Source organism: Melanostigma gelatinosum (genome assembly GCF_949748355.1).
Source record: "Melanostigma gelatinosum genome assembly, chromosome: 22".
Lineage (NCBI taxonomy): Eukaryota > Metazoa > Chordata > Actinopteri > Perciformes > Zoarcidae > Melanostigma > Melanostigma gelatinosum.
The window spans coordinates 7,677,648-7,696,760 of record NC_136655.1 but is presented as its reverse complement, the minus strand read 5'-3'; the positions used below and the strand labels follow the sequence as shown (position 1 = coordinate 7,696,760).

At 41.6% G+C, this 19,113-nt stretch overlaps 1 protein-coding gene across 1 annotated transcript in view; it reads right to left on the bottom strand.

Annotated features, from left to right (window-relative positions):
• Window positions 1-825: 825 nt before the first annotated feature.
• cacna2d4a (calcium channel, voltage-dependent, alpha 2/delta subunit 4a) overlaps window positions 826-19,113 on the bottom strand; it is a gene marked incomplete at its 5' end in the record, with an annotated part of 66,062 nt that continues 47,774 nt past the window's right edge. The window contains 13 exons of the mRNA XM_079294491.1: window positions 826-1,449; window positions 1,575-1,660; window positions 1,993-2,105; window positions 2,935-3,055; window positions 3,566-3,586; window positions 3,930-3,985; window positions 4,364-4,416; window positions 4,513-4,588; window positions 5,518-5,588; window positions 6,721-6,783; window positions 7,030-7,074; window positions 7,597-7,611; window positions 11,576-11,637. Coding sequence (XP_079150617.1) covers window positions 1,357-1,449; window positions 1,575-1,660; window positions 1,993-2,105; window positions 2,935-3,055; window positions 3,566-3,586; window positions 3,930-3,985; window positions 4,364-4,416; window positions 4,513-4,588; window positions 5,518-5,588; window positions 6,721-6,783; window positions 7,030-7,074; window positions 7,597-7,611; window positions 11,576-11,637 — 875 coding nt within the window. The 3' untranslated portion in view covers window positions 826-1,356. The remainder of the gene's footprint in view (window positions 1,450-1,574; window positions 1,661-1,992; window positions 2,106-2,934; window positions 3,056-3,565; window positions 3,587-3,929; window positions 3,986-4,363; window positions 4,417-4,512; window positions 4,589-5,517; window positions 5,589-6,720; window positions 6,784-7,029; window positions 7,075-7,596; window positions 7,612-11,575; window positions 11,638-19,113) is intronic.

Genomic DNA, 19,113 nt, shown 5'->3' with positions numbered 1-19,113 from the left:
GAAACACAAGCAAATACAAAAATACCCGATTCAATTAGATTTACACTGTTAAATTACATGGCAATTATGAGACATTTTTCTGTTTTTTTTCTCCATGTGACAATCTTGTTTGCCAGAGTAAGCACTTCCCTTTTTTTCTCTTATCATGAATTTTTAAAATCTGTTATTTTTGCCAAGTAATAAGTAGCAGTTGCATGACCCTGGGGCCCAAGTAACCACAGTCTATGAAATCCACAGTCACCGCCATAAAAATGAATTTCAGAAAAAATAATGTTTTGGTACTGCATCATTTGTGGGGTATCATTTTGTACTAGATATTCCTTGAAACCATAATTGCATAAATCAAACAAAAATAAATCTGATCAAAAGAGTTTGAATCCATCATTGTGTGTTTGATTGTAGATCGACATCCTTAAGAGTTCCAGTTTCCACAGTGATGTCCAGCCAAGCAGTTACATACAGTATGTACAAACACACAGAAAGACACAGCTGATAAAGACAGAAAGGCAGACTCAAAAATAAAACGAAACAAATATTTTTGGGACGCAATTCAAGTAAAAACTCAAAAATAAGAGAGTGAAGGGACTTCCCATTCTGATTTCATAATTATCTTTATTACATTTTATTACATTTTTATCAGTACTTTCTTGGCACCGAGCCATCACCCTTTGAGATTTGCAGAAGATTCAGAGAAACTAATATCGCAAACAACCGTGTAAAACACAACTTTCAGCAGCAAAACCGATGTTACACAACAACCATATATTGCTGCAGCCCTTCTCTTATTCAATGTTTGAAAAAGCATGTAGGATAGACAGTAGATGAAGCACTCAGGGTGATAGAGTATTGCATGCTTGCAGCTGCATATGTAATATGCATGTGTGTTTGCAATTTTAAGTTCTGTGGGGTTTGGGAAATGACAAACACATCCCCCCCCCCCCCCCCTGGACTTTTTATGAATGTTGCATCTTGTGACTCATAATCCTCTTTTATCAATACACGTCACAGCCACCACCAGCGTCTCTTTAGTCCCTTTTCACGTTGAGATGCAAAGTGGTGTGTGAGAAAGCTACTAATGGCAAAGTATCCATGGCAACAACAGCCCATTAACTTGCCTTCTTTGCAGTTCAAACACAATAATTGCCAGGAGTTAACTAAAAACTGCTCAAAAAACGACATCATAGGTCTATCATCAGAGACGATAGGTTTGTGGTTGCCATGAGAAAATGAGCAACATGTGCAACATTAGTTTTTAAAAAATCCGCTTGTGGTGTCCAGTGTCCAAACACATCTCTTGATTCATTCCAATCCCCTCCTTCACATTCTAATTGGGTGAAATAACAAAGTTGTCCATCATCAGGAGACAAGTGTCGAGAAGGAGAGGCAGGTGAGGAAGAGAGACGCAGAGAGAGATATAACAGAAGCTCCTCCACAGTCATTGGCGTTCTCCTGTACAGGGAAAAAAAGAGAGAGAGAGTGCAATCAAGCTAAATATGACAGCAGATATAGAAGCTAGGATTGTATTAGGATTGTACACTATTTGCTGCTACGGGGTGGACCAATTAGAAGCTGACCTGTTTGTGGTAGGCGTGGCAGGACTCGGGGCGTCGGCGAATCTTCTGGGACCTCATCCTGTCACACTTCACTGAGGCGTTATGTGCTGCAGCGTCAAGGAGCAACAACCTGAACAGATCTGAGTGGGGCAAGCGTGGGCCAAGGGGAAAATCAAAACACAATTATAGAGTTCACTGGTGGGAAGCTGGTAAAGATTCTAGACTCGCTGCAACAACAACTCCTGCTTGTTGGTCTGTGTACAGCCTCTCCAGAGCAACTGGGACTGCAGCACAAAGGGAATTCAAGTTGAAAAGGTCAGCAAACCGATTATGCAGACCAAACTACAACGACATCCAATTTTGTATGTGAGTTAAGGAGAGATAACTAATTCAAAGTAATTAATAAGTCAATGAAGACCAAAATATCAAAGGATATATTTGACTTCCTCGGGCTCCATGGTGATGGGTGGGTACTGTTTGGAGCAGTCACAGTCGGCCTGCACCACCAACATCAACAGGTTGCTCTCTGGGATCTGCTGCACCACAAACATCCTGACACACACAGACACACGTTACATTAAACATGTCAACATGTGCACAGAGATAAAAGCACAGAGAAAGAAAACCTCTCATGTATTGTGTGACATTTAACACTTTGTCAAGGTATACTTTTATGCAAAACTCCAAACAATGTTTCATATCATCATTTTAGAGGCTTATTTTTTACAGGAAAATGCATTTTTATACTTACCCACTGCATGGGTTGGCAGAACTGGGTAATAAACATTTTAAAAGCCAATAATCTTTCCCAGTCGTGTTACTGCTGGCAGTGTTCACGCTGCTTTATACATCTTTTGGCCTCATGAGGGCGCTCACACTCAACGTATAATCACAAACCTGCTGAAATATTATCAGTGTCTCTCTCTCTCTCTCTCTCTCGCTCTCTCTCTCTCTCTCTCTCTTTTTAAACAAACACACAGATACGCATACATATGCTAAGATGCTTCCCTCCCTTCCACCTCTTGTCTCCCACTGTTTTTCCATTTCTGTTTCTGCCACCCTCTCTCCCCCATCACTGTTTTTTTCATTTACATCTCCTAATTTCTCTCAGTTTTCCGGTCTTTCTCTCTCGCTCCATGTATGCTACTCGGTTCTTCTATCACCACATGCACCCAGATCTAATTCCGTTTCTTTCTACTTATTTCCCCCTTCCTGATACTCTTGTATAAACACACACTGCTCTCAGCGTGCAGAGCAGAGCAGAGCAAAGCCGTAGAAAATGGATTTGGGGAGGACAATTTAATATGACTGGTCCAGGGCTTAGAGGGGACTGCACTGCAGATGTGTGTGTGTGCATGAGTGCGTATGAGTGTGTGCTTACTTCTGGCAGCGTCCACACTCAATAATGCTGTTGGTCTCTTTGACTGACGGCTCGTAGACGAAGCTGGGGTACTCGGTGTCACATGGCTGCAGGAGGTCCCCTCTTTTCTTATGAGCTGAGGCTAATAGAGAAATAGATACGGGTCATGTTTCCAGGTTGGGAATTAGAATAAGTGTGTGTGAAGTTTTGTTGATGACTGACAGGCTGTGACGGGGGAAATGCTCGGTGTTATTTTAATGCTTCACACTTGAGCCACTTATTGCTCTTCCTACCACGACCAGGGGTACTCTACCTTGCTAAACAAAATTGAATTTGGTGTCTTTGAACGGGTAAAATGATGGGTTTTAAAACCAGAAAGACGAGCCATAATGACTTGCTTTCACTTTCACGTCTGGTTGCGAGCTACATTTCCTGCCTGCCTTTCTCAGAATTACATTCGTTTCAGCGTAACAATATGCTTAGGTCTTGTTTTGTAGAATTTGCCAGTTGTGCCTGTTCCTACTGAAAGCTACTTACATATTCAGAGACATCACATTTTTATTTAGTTTGAAGTATACTACAAAAACACAACACCACACACATAATACAGAAGACGGATCTTCCAAAAAAACACTTCAAGACAGATACTCACACACGCTGAAAGATGCCTTGGCTGAATGAAGGGACGATGATGATGATGACAACGTGGAGCAGGAGGAAGAGTGGATGATTGACAGGTGGAGTAATGAGGAAGAGAATGTGTGATTGATGGAAAGACAGATGTAGATGAGAGGTGAGGGGATCCGAGGACGCGATCAATGTAGATGTACATGATATGTGTGCTTTATCAAAATAATTGACTCTAAGGTACATATTGAATATCTGCTCTGAAGCTTGTGATGATTTACAGAATATACATGATTTATACACACATGGAGGGACATTTTTTAGCACATATAAAAGGGACATTTGTCACAAAGATGGATCGAGTTTGTGTGTTTTCTTGTTGAGCTCACCATCAGCGAAATGCTCCGTGTGCCAGAAGCCGCAGATATTAAACTCGAGGAGAAACCTTGTGAAGAAGAGAGTAGAGGAGAGTGGACAGACAGAGGGAGTCAATTAGCCGGCCATCATTGTAGACCAAAGCAGATTGCGAGCAGATTGCATTCAGCGTTCAAAAAATGGGCCAGGACCCAAAGTTGTGTCATGGGAATATGAAAATGGGTCCTCAAATTATTCAGCAGTAATTGGTAGCAGTTTTTGGGATAACTAGATAAGCCTTACCAAGTCACTCCAGTAAAAACTGAAATGTTTTCAGTCCATGACTTCCCGTTAAACAGCCAATTATTGTTTTTACCATTCGATTTTTCTTTTAACAGATTAAACGAACGAGATCTAATATGTCAGTGAGCTTCAGAGATGCTGGTTGGCGGATTTTAGCAACACTTACAGTAGGAAGTTGGAGAGGAACCACTTGAGGGCTGAAGCCAAACCATAGAACGGCTGACGAGATAAACAGATATAGATTATAGTTGCTGCAGAATTGACTGGGCCTTTATGGTAATAACATTGTATACAGAGTGAGTGCGCTGTGCATACACTGAGGAGTGGACGGGCGCTGCTGACAGAGTGCAGGTTCATCTTGCACATGGCCTGGTAGTCGAACAGGGACACCCTGAGGAAACACACACAGACACAAAAGCATGTGGTCTTCAGGCAGTATTTCACTCACTCACATCGATTCCTTGACCCTCCTGAAGACTGTTACGCACAGTGGTGTGTAGCTAAGCTGAACCTTTGGAGAACCCCTGATCCCGAACTTAACTTAGAAAAGAAAGAAACCAGAGAAAAATGCATCCCAGGGCTAGAATTACGTTCCTTTTTAAAACTTTTCTTGTTCTTCTAACATTGTGTCTATGTGGTCCTCTATGCAGGTAGAAGCACAAGAACACATAAATACACACACACACACACACACGTTTGCAGATATACATAAGTGCAAATGTGAGTGCACAGCCACTGAAGTTCATGCATGCTCTAAACCAGTTATGTAATATCCTGTGTCAAATGAAACATGACAAAATCTTTTAGCTGTATAAAAATAGCACATGGCTTATGAGAATCCAAACATAAAAGACGGGAAAAAAGTAAGAGGGAAAAAGAAAATCCAGAGCTCAAATGGGAGCAAAGAGGAAAAGCAGGGACATCTATACCGCATATACAAAGATAGGTGAGTTAGCTACCCTCAGCACATAGACAGTACAACGCAGAGCAGAGACTATACCATTATGTAGCAATCAAAGCAAAGCTTCTGAGTCTCTATAATGACAGTAAACATGCACTCCAGGCTTTGATATGCATATGCATAATGCAGGTGTATAAGAACGAAAAGGCAAACGGAAAACATTTACAAGCCACTCTCCCGGTTAACGCAAGCCTCCGCAGCAACCGCGTCTGTTTGTGATATAGCATGAGGGTGACATGTAATCCAATTAATATGGCAATTTGCTGTGCAATGTGGGGGGCACTGTCACTTCTTGCCTAATTGATTTGGAGAAGTTCACAGTAAGTCTAACATGCTGCGGCTCTTGCACAGCGCCTTACCTTTTAAACATGCCCATTCTGATCAGTGTTGTCATCACTGATCCGTCAATCTCACCAAAAAATCTTCCCGCCTATTAGAAGAGAAAAAGGGCAACAAAAAACAGCACTGTGTGAAACCCTCTGTGTGGCTGAACACATTAAGCTTGTGTCACGATGAACTGACAGAGGGAATTCATCCTCTCAATATTCACCACAATGTGAACCGTGTGATCAATTATTCATGTTATTTTGTGTGTCGGTTAAAAAGCAATGCATCTCATCACACAAGGTAAATGTGAAGCGAGGGCCAACAGCTAGTTAGCTTAGCTGAGCATAAAGCCATGGAAACAGGGAGAAGCAGCCTGGCCAAAGGTAACAAATGAGATTGGCAATTGAATCAGGCTCCCTTGACATCTTCACTGCTGGTTAAAGGGCAACTTTCGCACTCTTCCTGCGATTTAGTTACTAAGATTTGAATGGGGACAACAATACAGCCACTAAACGGGCTGCGATGTAATCACTCCGGGCAATTGTGCACCGTCAAAGTGGTCCACTAAAAGTGCTTATTTTTGACAGGCTCAAATTACTGTCCAACCAAGTCTCGCTCGGAGAAGTCTCGTGCAATCTTGCATCGCATCCACATTGTCGAAATCAGCGAAATATTCGTCCATGACGTTGAAAATCTTTTGGAAAACAACTAAGCTACGCTTTCTTTACTCCAACACAACAAACTCTGAAAACACAGGCTCTCCTCCTCACATTTCAACCGTTGTCTTCAGGCAAAAAGACCGGATCAAGCGAAAGGTAACAATCAGATCAGATAACAGTCTGAGCCTGTCAATGAAAAAAACAAGCACTTTTGTTTGACGTACATTGACGGTGATTACACCCACGCCCGGTTAGTGGCTGCTGGCTGCAGCGCTCTCACTCAATACTGGACCAATTTCAAAAATAGGGTCCAGGATGAAAAAAACCCTTAGTTACCGCTTTACAAAAGGTTCACACACTGAGAAGTGGAACTCGTAAGTGATTCACACGGAAATTTAAGTGATTCTATTTCTAAGTAACAGGAACAGAATGTTTTGGATATTCTGAGTGTGTTTCTTTTCTTGTTAGTTAATAGCAATTGAAAGACGTAAGAGCACTCAAATAATCAAGTAAAGCACTAGAAAGTCTAGAAAGCACATTTTCTCTCTGTGTGTGTGTGTGTGTGTGTGAACTCACATCTTTGCGCTGTTTGGAAATTAGGACAAAGCCATTATTATCAATCACGTAGCATGCAATATCCTGAGACGAGAGACAGAGACAGAGAAAGCACTTGTTACTTATGTAGGGAAAGATCTGTGACAAACACCCACAACAAAGACAGCAAAGTGAAACATAATTCAAATGATTAAAGTTATGATGTGACTCAAAATTAAAGCTGTACGAGTCAATTTCTTATTTTTGTGGCTCCATACAAGATACAAATATTTGAACTCACTTGAGAATTCACATTGACTACATATCAGACAGACGGCAATATATACTCACAAAGCTGTCACACTGAAGAGGACAAACCCCGTCCGTATTAGAGCACTGGAGGACAGACAGGCAGACAGAGAGAAAGGAAAACAAGTGTTTTGCCATTAATAGATTCAGGAAGGATTCAAAAATATCGGCGGAAGTGACTGGAAGTGTAACATGTGTTGTTATCTGAGTATTTATATGAAGGAGGGCATGTTCGTGTATGTGAGTTGAACACATTTTCTGTCCGTCTTCTCAGCGGAGGTGTTATGCTTGAACATGTGTCGGTGTCGACGAGTGCATGTGTGTGAAACGACGCGTCAGTGCTGGTGAGAAAGTGTTAATTTGTGTGCGATGTCTACCTGCGATCGGCTTCTGAGTGTCTTGTTTGCGACATGTCTGTGACTGTGTGTGTGTGTATATGTGTGTGTGAAATTAGTTTTAACTGGAGTGTGAAGCTGACTTCACAAAGCTCAGCAGGCGCTGAAGATGTTAAATCTGGTTCAGTGCAAAAAGTAAGAAGAGAAGACATAAAATAGGTCGAGTGATTTTTTGAAAAATGAGGAGAGGGGGGGGGGACTTATGCATACTTACATCTGTGTCATTTGGCTGAGAAGACACGAAAAGAGGAACAAAGAGAGAGAGAGAGAGAACATGAAGAAGAGAGGAGCATTACTTCAGTTAATGATGTGTAAGCCAATGCACTGACGAGACGGTCTCACTCTGTTGCTGTTAGAACGCTGTTGACAAAGCCATAAATCATCTCAGAGCACTTTGTTGGGAAAACACAAAAGACTGCAAATGTGTTTTTTTCCATGAATGCCAGTTTTTGTAGATTTAATTACGGTTTTAACAGATTTTCAAGCAGTCATTTAACAAAATCAATGAACATTTGAATCAAAGTATGAAAATGAAAAACGTGTAATTAGGTGTTTCGGGCTTCTTCCAGAATAATACAAATAGGATTTGTGTATCAGCTTTTGAAGGTGGGAAGTGGAAGTTCTCTATCAGCACTTCAGCTCACTTCACTTTCCCTCATCGGCCGAAGGGTCACGAGTCAACATGCCAATAGTTCTCCTTGTGACTTTATGGCCACGTCTTGTGTCCAGCGTTTGTGTGGATTGCCGTCTGTGGACAATATGTCTTTAGGATCATGGTCAGGCTATATGGAGCGCATCGAGGTGCGAATGAGACAATCATCATCCTTTTCAATCCTATTACAGCAAAGTGTCAGTCTTTCTCTCCGCTTCCCAACACTGCCTCCTGAAATAAACTACAATTCATTGAGTGGACTGACTGAAATGATGATCCTTCCACACATGCTGTCGGTACATGGCTGGATGAGAGATACAATGTATAGGAAACTATTGGAAACTAGATTGAATTAAAAAAAACTACATTCTAAAGATTGTTTATCCTTTGGCCAGAAATGGAGCCAAAAATAGAATTTTGTCATGATTAGTGGCACTGGGAAAAAGGCATAGGGCCCTTGAAATCAAAAGGGTTAATTTGCTCAGCTAATTTATTGGAAATCTGCCCGATAGATCATTTTATTTTGTGTGCACGTTTGATATTTTGGTCGAATGAAGTGTCCAAAGTGGAAAAGGTTCACAGTGCACAGTATAATTTAATGGAAAAGTGTCTGTTACATTATGATATTTCCTGCTGACAAATATAATTTACTCATATCAGGTCATCACTAAAACTTAATTCTATTCTGCATCGCCAGATGCACTGATTAACTGTCCTCGCCAGCCGCAATCACGCCGCAAATGATTTAAAATCAAAACTGACAGTTCATGTTCATCACAGCTCACTGCCTTGGACCATATCTTTGTGTAAATGTTTCTCCTCTATTAGCACCGCTTCTCTGTCTCATCCAGCCTCTTTACCTCTAACACCAGAGACAGATTTCTAAATCGGGGCAGCACGTAAGAGGCTCTTCCTGTGTTGGTAAATGTGTCACATCTGGAAGCTGCAGGAGGAGTCACGGTGATGGCGAGAGCATCAATTATCACTCTCATTCCCCGAACCTCAATCGAAGAGTTTCTCGCTGTGACTGATGATCCTGCTGTCAACTCACGTATACACTTGAACACAAACTAAGCAAGGCACCACAGTATTATAACCATGATCCACTCTTCCATACTGAGCTTTGCTGTGCCATGAAGCCTGATTTTACAACTTGTACAAATATACTTTTATGAAAGCTGCTCCATTTCTGCCGATTTCTGTTATAAAACAATCAAATATTGATGACAACCAAAGTAAATTAGATTAGGAAAGTAATAAATATGGGATTATAGAGAAGGGAAGACCAGCTGAGTCTTGTCCACGAGATGAAGAGCTTGCCACGGCGGAAAAAATCGATCATCTTTTGATTCTCATTACCATCACCTCACATTCTCTCAATGCATCTCCACTCGATCCTTACACTGCGGAAATTCACACTGTATATTTCAATGGAAAATTGCGGCTTTGCAGGTTTAGACAAGGTGTCAGTGGAGAAACGCAATTCCTTTTTTTGTTCTGTCTTATTTCTACTTGTTTCTTTCTCTTTCACTGTTTGTCGCCCTTTCAAAGCATACGCAACTCTTAAACACCATGGATTTAGACACACACACACACACACACACACACACACACTGAGACAGTATACAAGACAGAGTGTGCTGTGCAGAGATGTCAGAACATTTTCCTACTAATATTCTGACTCATTCCTATTAGATGGGAGCTCATGCTTTATTCCTCCCCCCCACAAATTCATAATTCATCAACTCATGCCATCTTACTTTAAGGAACTCAAGTTATACTGAAGCTATAGGATCAGACGGGGTTTCCCTCACTGATGTAACTCTTCCCCGAGATCTACGCAGAGTTCCTCGCAATGATCATTTCAAGTATTAGTTAATTGTGACTGAAATATTTCTCTTATTAACACCTAATGATGGAGTAGTGTGAAAACTTGAGTAAATCAATATTTATTAATCGATCCATTAATCATACCCAATACATAAACACGATAAATAAACTGCACACCCATGCATGGATGGACACACATGAAGATACACAGTCAGGACAAGCACAGACTGTGAGTGCACGCACACACAAACGACTGTTAAATAAAGATGCTTGAGAGTGAATACATGACAGGAAGATGATTACGTAACCTATCTGAAAAGAGGGAGGGTTGAGGAGAGGAGACGAGGGAAGGAGGAGGGAGTATAGGAGATGGAAAGGGAAGAACTGAGAAGAAGGAGGGGACATGAGAGGAGAGAAAACTGAGAATTCAGGCAGTAGAAGAGAAAGTCAAAGGTGCAGTGAGTAAGAATGGGAGTTACTTTGAGCATAAAGCATAACCCGAGTGGATAACAAGGCTACTGCACATGCTGCTAATGAGCTGCTAGTTGATGATTACGGACACAACAACACACTTGTGCACAGATGGCCATGCATATGGTCCCTGTCAACATGACACGCATTGACATTAACAAACACATACGCATATACGGTACTCTCTTCTTCACACCTCCACAGACACACACAGAAACAAGCACACACTTGGGAGTTGCTGAGCCTAGCCGTAGTAGCCATCCATCATGCAGCCCGAATGCTCTTTTAACCGCTGTCATTTACAGCCGTGGGAGCAGAGGAAGGGAACGGACAGGCTATCAAACACCTGCTACGCCAAAGACGTTACGGCAAATTAGGCAAGTTGCCCCGTATAAAATGTTTTCTTGAAGGTGTGGAAGAACTCAGAGGATACCAAGCTCCTCCGCTGAAAGTAGTACTGATGGAATTATCTTAGCAGCAAAGTTAATCAGCTGAAGGCATTTCCAAAAAATGAATTTTAAGCTTTCAAAATAATATTTCCGGCGGGGTAAGCTCTCCTTTAATGGTGGATGCAGTGATATGGAAAACAATGCATTAAGCTTTGAATCAAACTAAGCTTTAATTACCAACTAATGGAGCAGAAAAAGACCCTTTAATCATCATTGTCATACAGTAATAAATGGTGTCAGAACGGACTGTTGGTCGCAAGGCATATTACAGGACGGAGGCCACGGGTTGAACCTACATATAGCAGGAGTCATTAGTTCGGGAGGGTGGTGTTATCCCTCGGTAACAAAAAAAAACAGCATGATTATTTTGTTTCTAATCCACAAGCACTGTTCAATATAACAGCTATAACCATAAATACAAAGAGACATTTCTCATTCGTGCCAGTGTAGTGCTACAATTTCCGATAACTTGTTTTATGGTGGGCATTAAAAAATGAAAACAATGAATCTCACATGGAAAAAACTAAAGCAATAGTACTCTATTCACAGGGTTTAATTCCCCAAGAAATTGCTCAGTGGTACCTGACATGAATGATTCATCCATTAAATGCCTCTGTTTTACTAAGCTAGAAGTCAGCTGTTTCTTTATAGAGGGTTTGATCCAATATAAAGGACTCATTAAGTGAAATGTCCACGTGACGATGAGCTGTCTCTGCACTACCGTAGATTCACACACGAAATACCGTAGTAGAGGAGAACACTTGCATCACATTGAGTCTGTATATGCTTACCTGTGATGCAATGGCCCAGAATTTAGACTCAATCAGAGCCAGAGTCATCTGGACACCGATGGCTGCAGAGAGAGAGAGAGAGAGAAGAGAGGGAGAGAGAGAGTGATTGGTGAATTCAGTACAATAGAGCCTGTACATCAAATGAAGTGAAATGGATCAGTCGGAAGAGAGAATGAGCAGGGGGAAGAGAGAGGGAAGTGGAACGGTGAAGATGCAGATTTGGACCGTGCCCCTCTCTAGGAAAGGCACATTTCCACTGCAAACAATATTAGCCCATGCTGACAGTGTCATGGTAACGACATAGAGGCACGAAGAAAACAATGTACACCAGCTGTGGCTGCACAGCATGATCCGTCGAGTGTTATCATCTCAATATTGTATTGCATCCTCTGCCTTTGTATCCACTCTCTGTTTGTTGAATTGCAGGCTTGTATGTTTTCAAGATGAACAGCAGATCGATTTAGATCAACTCTCTTGACCGGAAGTACAAGGTTGAGAAATGATGACCTCTAGATTGTTTATTAGTGTACATTTTTGTTTTTTTCTTCCTTTTTTGGCAAAATCCCTCTCACTAGCCTGCTTTTTTGCGGCTGTCAAAAGCTGAAAAGTGGATGTTTTTTTTCTTCTTTTTTTGGGTCAAACTTCCATTTCCAGGGATATTTGGATACTTTTTTTGATGAAGACCATGTGATACTGTTGACACATGTGGAAAAAGTAATATTCCTAATGCTACAATCCCTTCTCTCTGATGTAAAGACTGTACAGCAGTGAGTACTGTGTGGTAAACTGTGTGATAACAGTTGTGATATTGCAATAGTAGGACGAGTAGAAATACATAAATAGTATTAGCAACAGCATTGGTGGTCACACTGCTGCGATAACATTTTTCAGTTTATGTAGTGATCCCTTGAGAAGTAATTCAGCCATTACTTATAATAGTAGGCTGTAAATGGAGGAGGGAACTTTAACACAGTGCCGCTGTGTGAACTGACTATTCGTAGACAGTGTGTGTGTGTGTGTGTGTGTGCGTGTGTGTGTGCGCGTAACACAGCACCCTCAGTCACAAAACATTAAGCCAAGAGTTAGTGTACATGTATCGCACACGCACATGAACACACACGGCGGAGGAATGATTGCTTGTGTCAGCTTCGGGCTGTACGTCCATCAGCATTTTGGTCAGCGTGGTAATGCGAAAATAAACTGGAATTGCATAAGTTCTCAGGGCACACATACTGTATACACACGCACACACACACGCATGCATGCACACACAACAAATACGCACCCACTGCGAGGGAAGATATGACACTTCATATTCGCATCAAAGACTCAGCGTTTTTTTCTTTCTCCCAGCGAGCCTTTTACAGCTACACAGGAAAAGCCTCCGCGGGGCTCACAATACACAAAACACATACAAACACAAATAGAATGAACACACACACACCGACCCTCCCACATGTAGGTAAACATTCTGTTTATAGCATGTCCTAATACCCAACCACGCACATGCACGTCACGTACTGTAATCATTCTGAAAGCAGAATGAAAGCAAAAAGGCTTTATTAAGAGGGCTGTTAGTCTATTATGGGCTGGTCATTTAGAGTAGAGTAAAAGAGAGAGAGCCAAGCCCTTGTTTTGTTATTTGAAGATGGACACATTTGAATACATTGAGTGTTTTATCGTCAGACCGTAGCCGTATATTAAAGGACCATACCAGCAGGTTTCTTTGTGTCTTACTTATCCCATTGTCATTACCCCATTCCACATTTGTTTTGGTGAGTGCTACATTCATTTAATTTAAATGTGTTTCACATTTTTGCCTGAAATAGTCTGGTCTAAACAAATCGATCATCCTAATCCATCACAGTGAACATCAAGACTGCAATAGTTTTAGTTTAAACCACGTTAACTTGTTGAAATGAAAGAAAACCAATGGCTGCCGTAGAAAAAGTACATAAGAAATATAATAATAAAAATAATACATTCTATTTGTATAGCGCTTTGAAAGGTACCCAAAGGCACTTTACATGGTACAAACAGAAACATATAAAACTGTATCGCATAACTTTATGAACAGCCAGCAAAAATGTAAGGAATATATTGTTCATAGTCATAAATCATAGTATATTATATTCACTGGTATTTCATCTCAGCCCATAGGCTGAAAAGTTCAATACAGCTCACTCAATTATGCTTGTCAAATGCTGTTAGGGATGAATTATCGATTGCTGAGGATAAGAATAAACCCTGAGCTGTATGTACTCATGGGGATCAGTCTGGATATTATCAGGAAAAGGCTCTGACATTTTCTGCCTGAGGATGCGTGTTTCAGTTTGTGAGTGTCTGTGTGTGCGTGTGTGTGTGTGTGCGACATGGACTCCGTCCAATCTCTTGAAAATCAGTTGTGATGCTGAATCCGCCTGTAATCAGCCTGTAATCAGTCATGCACAGAGACAACTTTGTTTAGCTGATTGGGGAGTTGTTAATACAGCTCATGTGACTCCAGGACGGCTGTTCAGACATTGACAAAGCGTGAAAGTCTACTTACTGTAACGGGTATGGACAAACCAGATAACTGTGTTGGTTTTTCAATGATGATGATTTTTCTGTGAATATGTAGAAATTCCAGCAACACATTTTCATATGTGACCGGCCATGTTGAACAAGAAGAAATATCACAGGATGCCAGACCAATGCGCTTTCATTTGTACCAAAATCACAGCTGACTTTCCAGGTCTCTCTCACACACATCTCTTCTCCTTAATAGCGCTATTGAGCTTGAAGTTTTGTCCCTCCACCATAATCTCAGATAAAGTGTTGGAAGGCTATGATGGAGGGCAGCAGTAATCTGGTTTCTCTCCCTCTCTGAGTTGGAGGCTGATCGGCCAATTCCAATTAAAATCATCACACTGATCCCTTCGTGTGTGTGTGTGTGTGCTGTAATATATGTTTTTTTCCCATAATGTGTCAGCAAGCATTTCCCAATGTGTGTTAAGTTTGTATACAAAAGTGTACACAAAGATGCATGACCTTGCATGCATGCACAGCAACACAGCTTGTGTGTGTGCGTGTGTGTGTGTGTGTGTGTGTGTGTGTGTGAGAGAGAGCCTCACAGTCTGAGACGCAATTACTGTGAGCTGCCAATCAAAGTGGAGTGCGCTTTCAACAGGAAATGAATTAATGAAGAAAGAAATAAAAAAAATGTAAGCCACCAAGAGCCGGATTAATTATTTATTACACTAACGAGATAGCGGGATGACAGACGTAAGGATGGGAACTGTGAACGATGGTAGGAAACAAATGTGTGACAAAGAATAGCGGGAACAAGAGTAAACAGCTCACAGACACAACGCGCGACTGCATTGTTGTCTCATGAAATAAATCATTGTAAATGTAGCAGTTTTTTTAAATGTGCGTGGTGTGATTTATGTCACCAAAATGCAGGTCAATTATTACAAATATACAATTCATTTGCATCAGTAAAATACGTCTTGCAGCTATTAAACATCATGTTTAGGAACCGGGGCTGCATGGTCCTGCCACTAAAGCTGACTGTAATTGAACAGAGAAACAGAAAGAGGGAACGGTGACCAGCTTACTGGCCTTTTGCTAAATGAGGCTGGGAGAGTGTGAAGAGAGAGAAAGTGATAAGGATGGTGGAAAAAGAAGGAGAGCGAGAAGGCAATATCTATCTATCCATCTATCCATCTATCCATCCATCCATCCATCCATCCATCCATCCATCCATCCATCCGTCCGGCCGTCCGTCTGTCTACCTACCCACCCACTTCCCCTTTATTTGGTTAAAAACAGTGTGTGGTGACTTAGCAGTTCTATGAACTGGTGCCTGCATGTGCATTTTTGACATTGTTTAGTATGTTTGGCTGTGTGTGTGTGTGTGTGTGTGTGTGTGTGTAGTGCCGAGGTGGCACAGGAGTTAAATGACGAGGGAGCAGAGCCGGTGTTGATGGCTCCCTTAGCAAGACCCTGGAGTCAAGGCTAAGTATATTAACACACACACACACACACACACACACGCACGCACGCACGGAAGCGGAGTCAATAAATTAAACTGGCACAATAGCTAAGTCTCTGGGCACAGAGGGGACAATGACAATAAGACCACTGGTGACGAGGTCATTTTACTCTTTTCTGTTTCTCTTTCACACACACACGCACGCACGCACGCACACACACACACACACACACACACACACACACACACACACACACACACACACACACACACACACACACACACACACACACACACACACACACACACACACACACCACTGAGTAGCAGTATTCTTGAGTAATGGATGTATGAAGCAGATATAACAACCACTAAAGGGAAAAACAGAGCAAGGACGTATAAGAGAGAGAGGCGTCCAAGACCAAAGGAGTGAAGGACACACACACAAACAGACACAGACACACACACACACACAGGCACACACACTATAGAGCAAAAACAAAAAGAGTGTGGGCTGCAGAAAAGACACACAAACACACGCACACAGAGAAAGGTCATCAACAAAGCACAGATGTTGTAATCAACGCGACAGATTATTGATGTAATGGAGTCAGGTTTACCAGGTGGAGAAGTGGGACACGCAGGAGGACAAAAAAAAGGATAAGACAAAAGGCAGAGCTGATGAAAGAGAACTAATTGATTTTTAATGATGTTATGAGGTGGAAACCATTTTCATTTCAACCAAACGTGGCTATCAATAATAGAACGAGCAAGCTCAAACGGAGCGTGCATGAGAGCAAGTGAGTGTGTTTCTCATTCTTTCACATACATGTGTGTCTGTGTGTGTCTGTGTGTGTGTGTGTGTGTGTGTGTGTGTTAGAGACAACAAGAGGTGGGAGGTGTGGAAAGGAAAACAAAGAGTTAGGGGTGCGTGTGTGTGTTTTAAGAATGTGTAGCTCTTAATTTAAAATGCACACCTCCTTTTAGAACATAATTCTGTCTTTTTATTGTTTCTGTAGATGTGGCCATCATTCCTGTTGGTAAAGAGACATATTGTACAGTGAGGATACTGAAGTGAAGTCTTTCAAACCACAATCTCTTTGCATTGCATTCTGGACCATTGGATCTTCCGAGGCTCTTGACATGTTTGAAGGATAAATGTCTGCGCACAATTTGTTGTGAAAGCCCTTAAAACTCTCCACTTGTGTGTGTTTGATATTAGCAAAAGTAACACATTCACAAAATGTATATTTCAGGTAATTTGTGCCTAGTTTGAGGTCTCAAAAGTGTGTGTTTTCCATTTGAAGCGACCGTGGACAACAAGATTACTGTTTATCTGAGCACATGTCAAAGACTTATGCCCACATCAACACTGACGAAGACACAATGCCAAAACATGCACAGAGATTATCGCTCTCTCACTTAGAAATGTCACTCACGTTCTCTCGTCTCCCTCACAAACACACAAGCACATAATTATACATTCACCGGGAAGATGGAATAGAGTGAGAGGCAGTTCAGAACGTTTGTTCTCCTCTTTTTCCCTTTCTTGTTATTCTGCTTCCCGCTCTCTTTCTTTCGATCGTCTTTGTTAAGTGAACGCTTGACCCTGTAAAAACAAATTCTCTCCAAATGTCTCGACATCTGTCATAAGTACGCCTCACATTGTAATCTGCATCTTGCTTCACTTGTGCTTACTCGTGTCCTTTGCTGTCCTCTGTTACTAATTGATCTGGAGGGTTTGGGTTTAGTATATTTACCTTCCCTCTGGCAGGAGGCAAGACCTCACACCACAAATGCAGTTTCTTCCCATCTGCTGTTTCATCAATAAAGCCCGGGACCCCCACTGACTCAGACACTTGCACCCCCAGGACGATTTCTTACATCTTTGCTCTTTTAATATACACTTGACACTTTAATAGCTCATACTATTGCACTGTGTTTTTACTGTTACGCACCAAATCACCAAGCCAAACTCCTTGTGTGTGTAACGTACTTGGCAATAAACATTTTCTGATTCTGATTTGCACAAAATATTGCTGTTGACAACAGCGGAGAGAAGATAAAGACAATTAGAAATGCAAACATGTGAATATATTGGCAAAAGGGGATTTCTGTGATGTTTAAAATGATATAAAACGTATATTATTGTATGTTGTGATTTGCTGTTGATGACTGAATATTGCAGGAACTCAAACATGCACTGTTCCACCTGCATATCTTGAAATTTGTTTTTGGCTAATCAGTAGAATTAAAAGTATTTGTCTCACTCCCAGGTGTTGCTAGTGTGAAAACTAACTTTTCACGCATTCATTTCTTTAATTAACTGTGCATGGGTCCAGAAGGGACAATGCATCTCAGTGAAGTAAACTGGCAAAAAAACAAACAGCAGTGCTACGCCCGAGGCGATCCCATGACTTTGTGATGGGGAGTGTTCAATAAACTGATGTTGCTGGGCAACAAACACTGCTCCAGCCAGCAAAAGGAGTTATGGCAAATTATTTTCGACGAGTTCAGCAGTTGATTATGAGCAGTTTAAAAATAAATCCTTGACGTACAGACTTCCACACAGACTTTCACACATGCAAAATCAACCGATGCACCGGCACATACATAAAAACATAAGCATGTATAAGCAGAGGACAATTCATATTTACAGACAGAAATGTACACACAGATAAATACTTTCAGCAAAGCACACACACAAATGGATGCACAAACTCATTTAACTAGTATAACCTCTGGCCTTAAACTAAAGTCTAGTTGTTTTTTGTGACAACTTCAAGAGAGAGGGACAAGAACACACACACACACACACACACACACACACACACACACACACACACACACACACACACCTCTGTGCTGAAGCTCACTAACCTCAGAGGAGTCGCCAGAGGCTGCACTGACATCGCGTTACCAAAGCAACAGGCAGAGGCCTGGGATTGGACGAAAGGCTGATGACTCAACCTCCCACCCTCGTCGTCGTCCTCTCTCTCTCTCTCTCTCTCTCTCTCTCTCTCTCTCTCTCTCTCTCTCTCTCTCTCTCTCTCTCATGCACAACTTTTTGAATGTCAAGGATGCAGACAGAGGAGTACGCACTGGCAGAGCCACGTGAAGAATGGAAAAGGTGGCGCGTCGGCAGATTTGTGCTTAATAATTTGACAAGCAAGTAAAATGTTCTCTGTGTACCAAGTACCAAACACGAAACTATAAAACAAATTAAGAGAACTTAAGCAATACAGCTGTGTTAATGTGTTTTTTTGTTATTATGAAAGCCACTGACACAGCTAAAAGGTGGACAGAGGGTCCTGTCACCCCTTAACTGTCTCAAAGGTGACAGAACAGAAGTGTTAAATGGGTTGCCTGTTTCTTTAAAATGGAAATAAATGCTGTTGACATTGGGTATGTGTGTGTGTGTGTGTGTGTGTGGACCTTCGAAGTCAGCAGAGCCTACCTTAAGTTAACCTAGTTACACAGCCTTCTTGAGCGGGCCTGTTGGAGGCACGCTCACTAAATCATTCATCGTGGAGAGACACGTTCCTGTGTGTCTGAGAGAAAG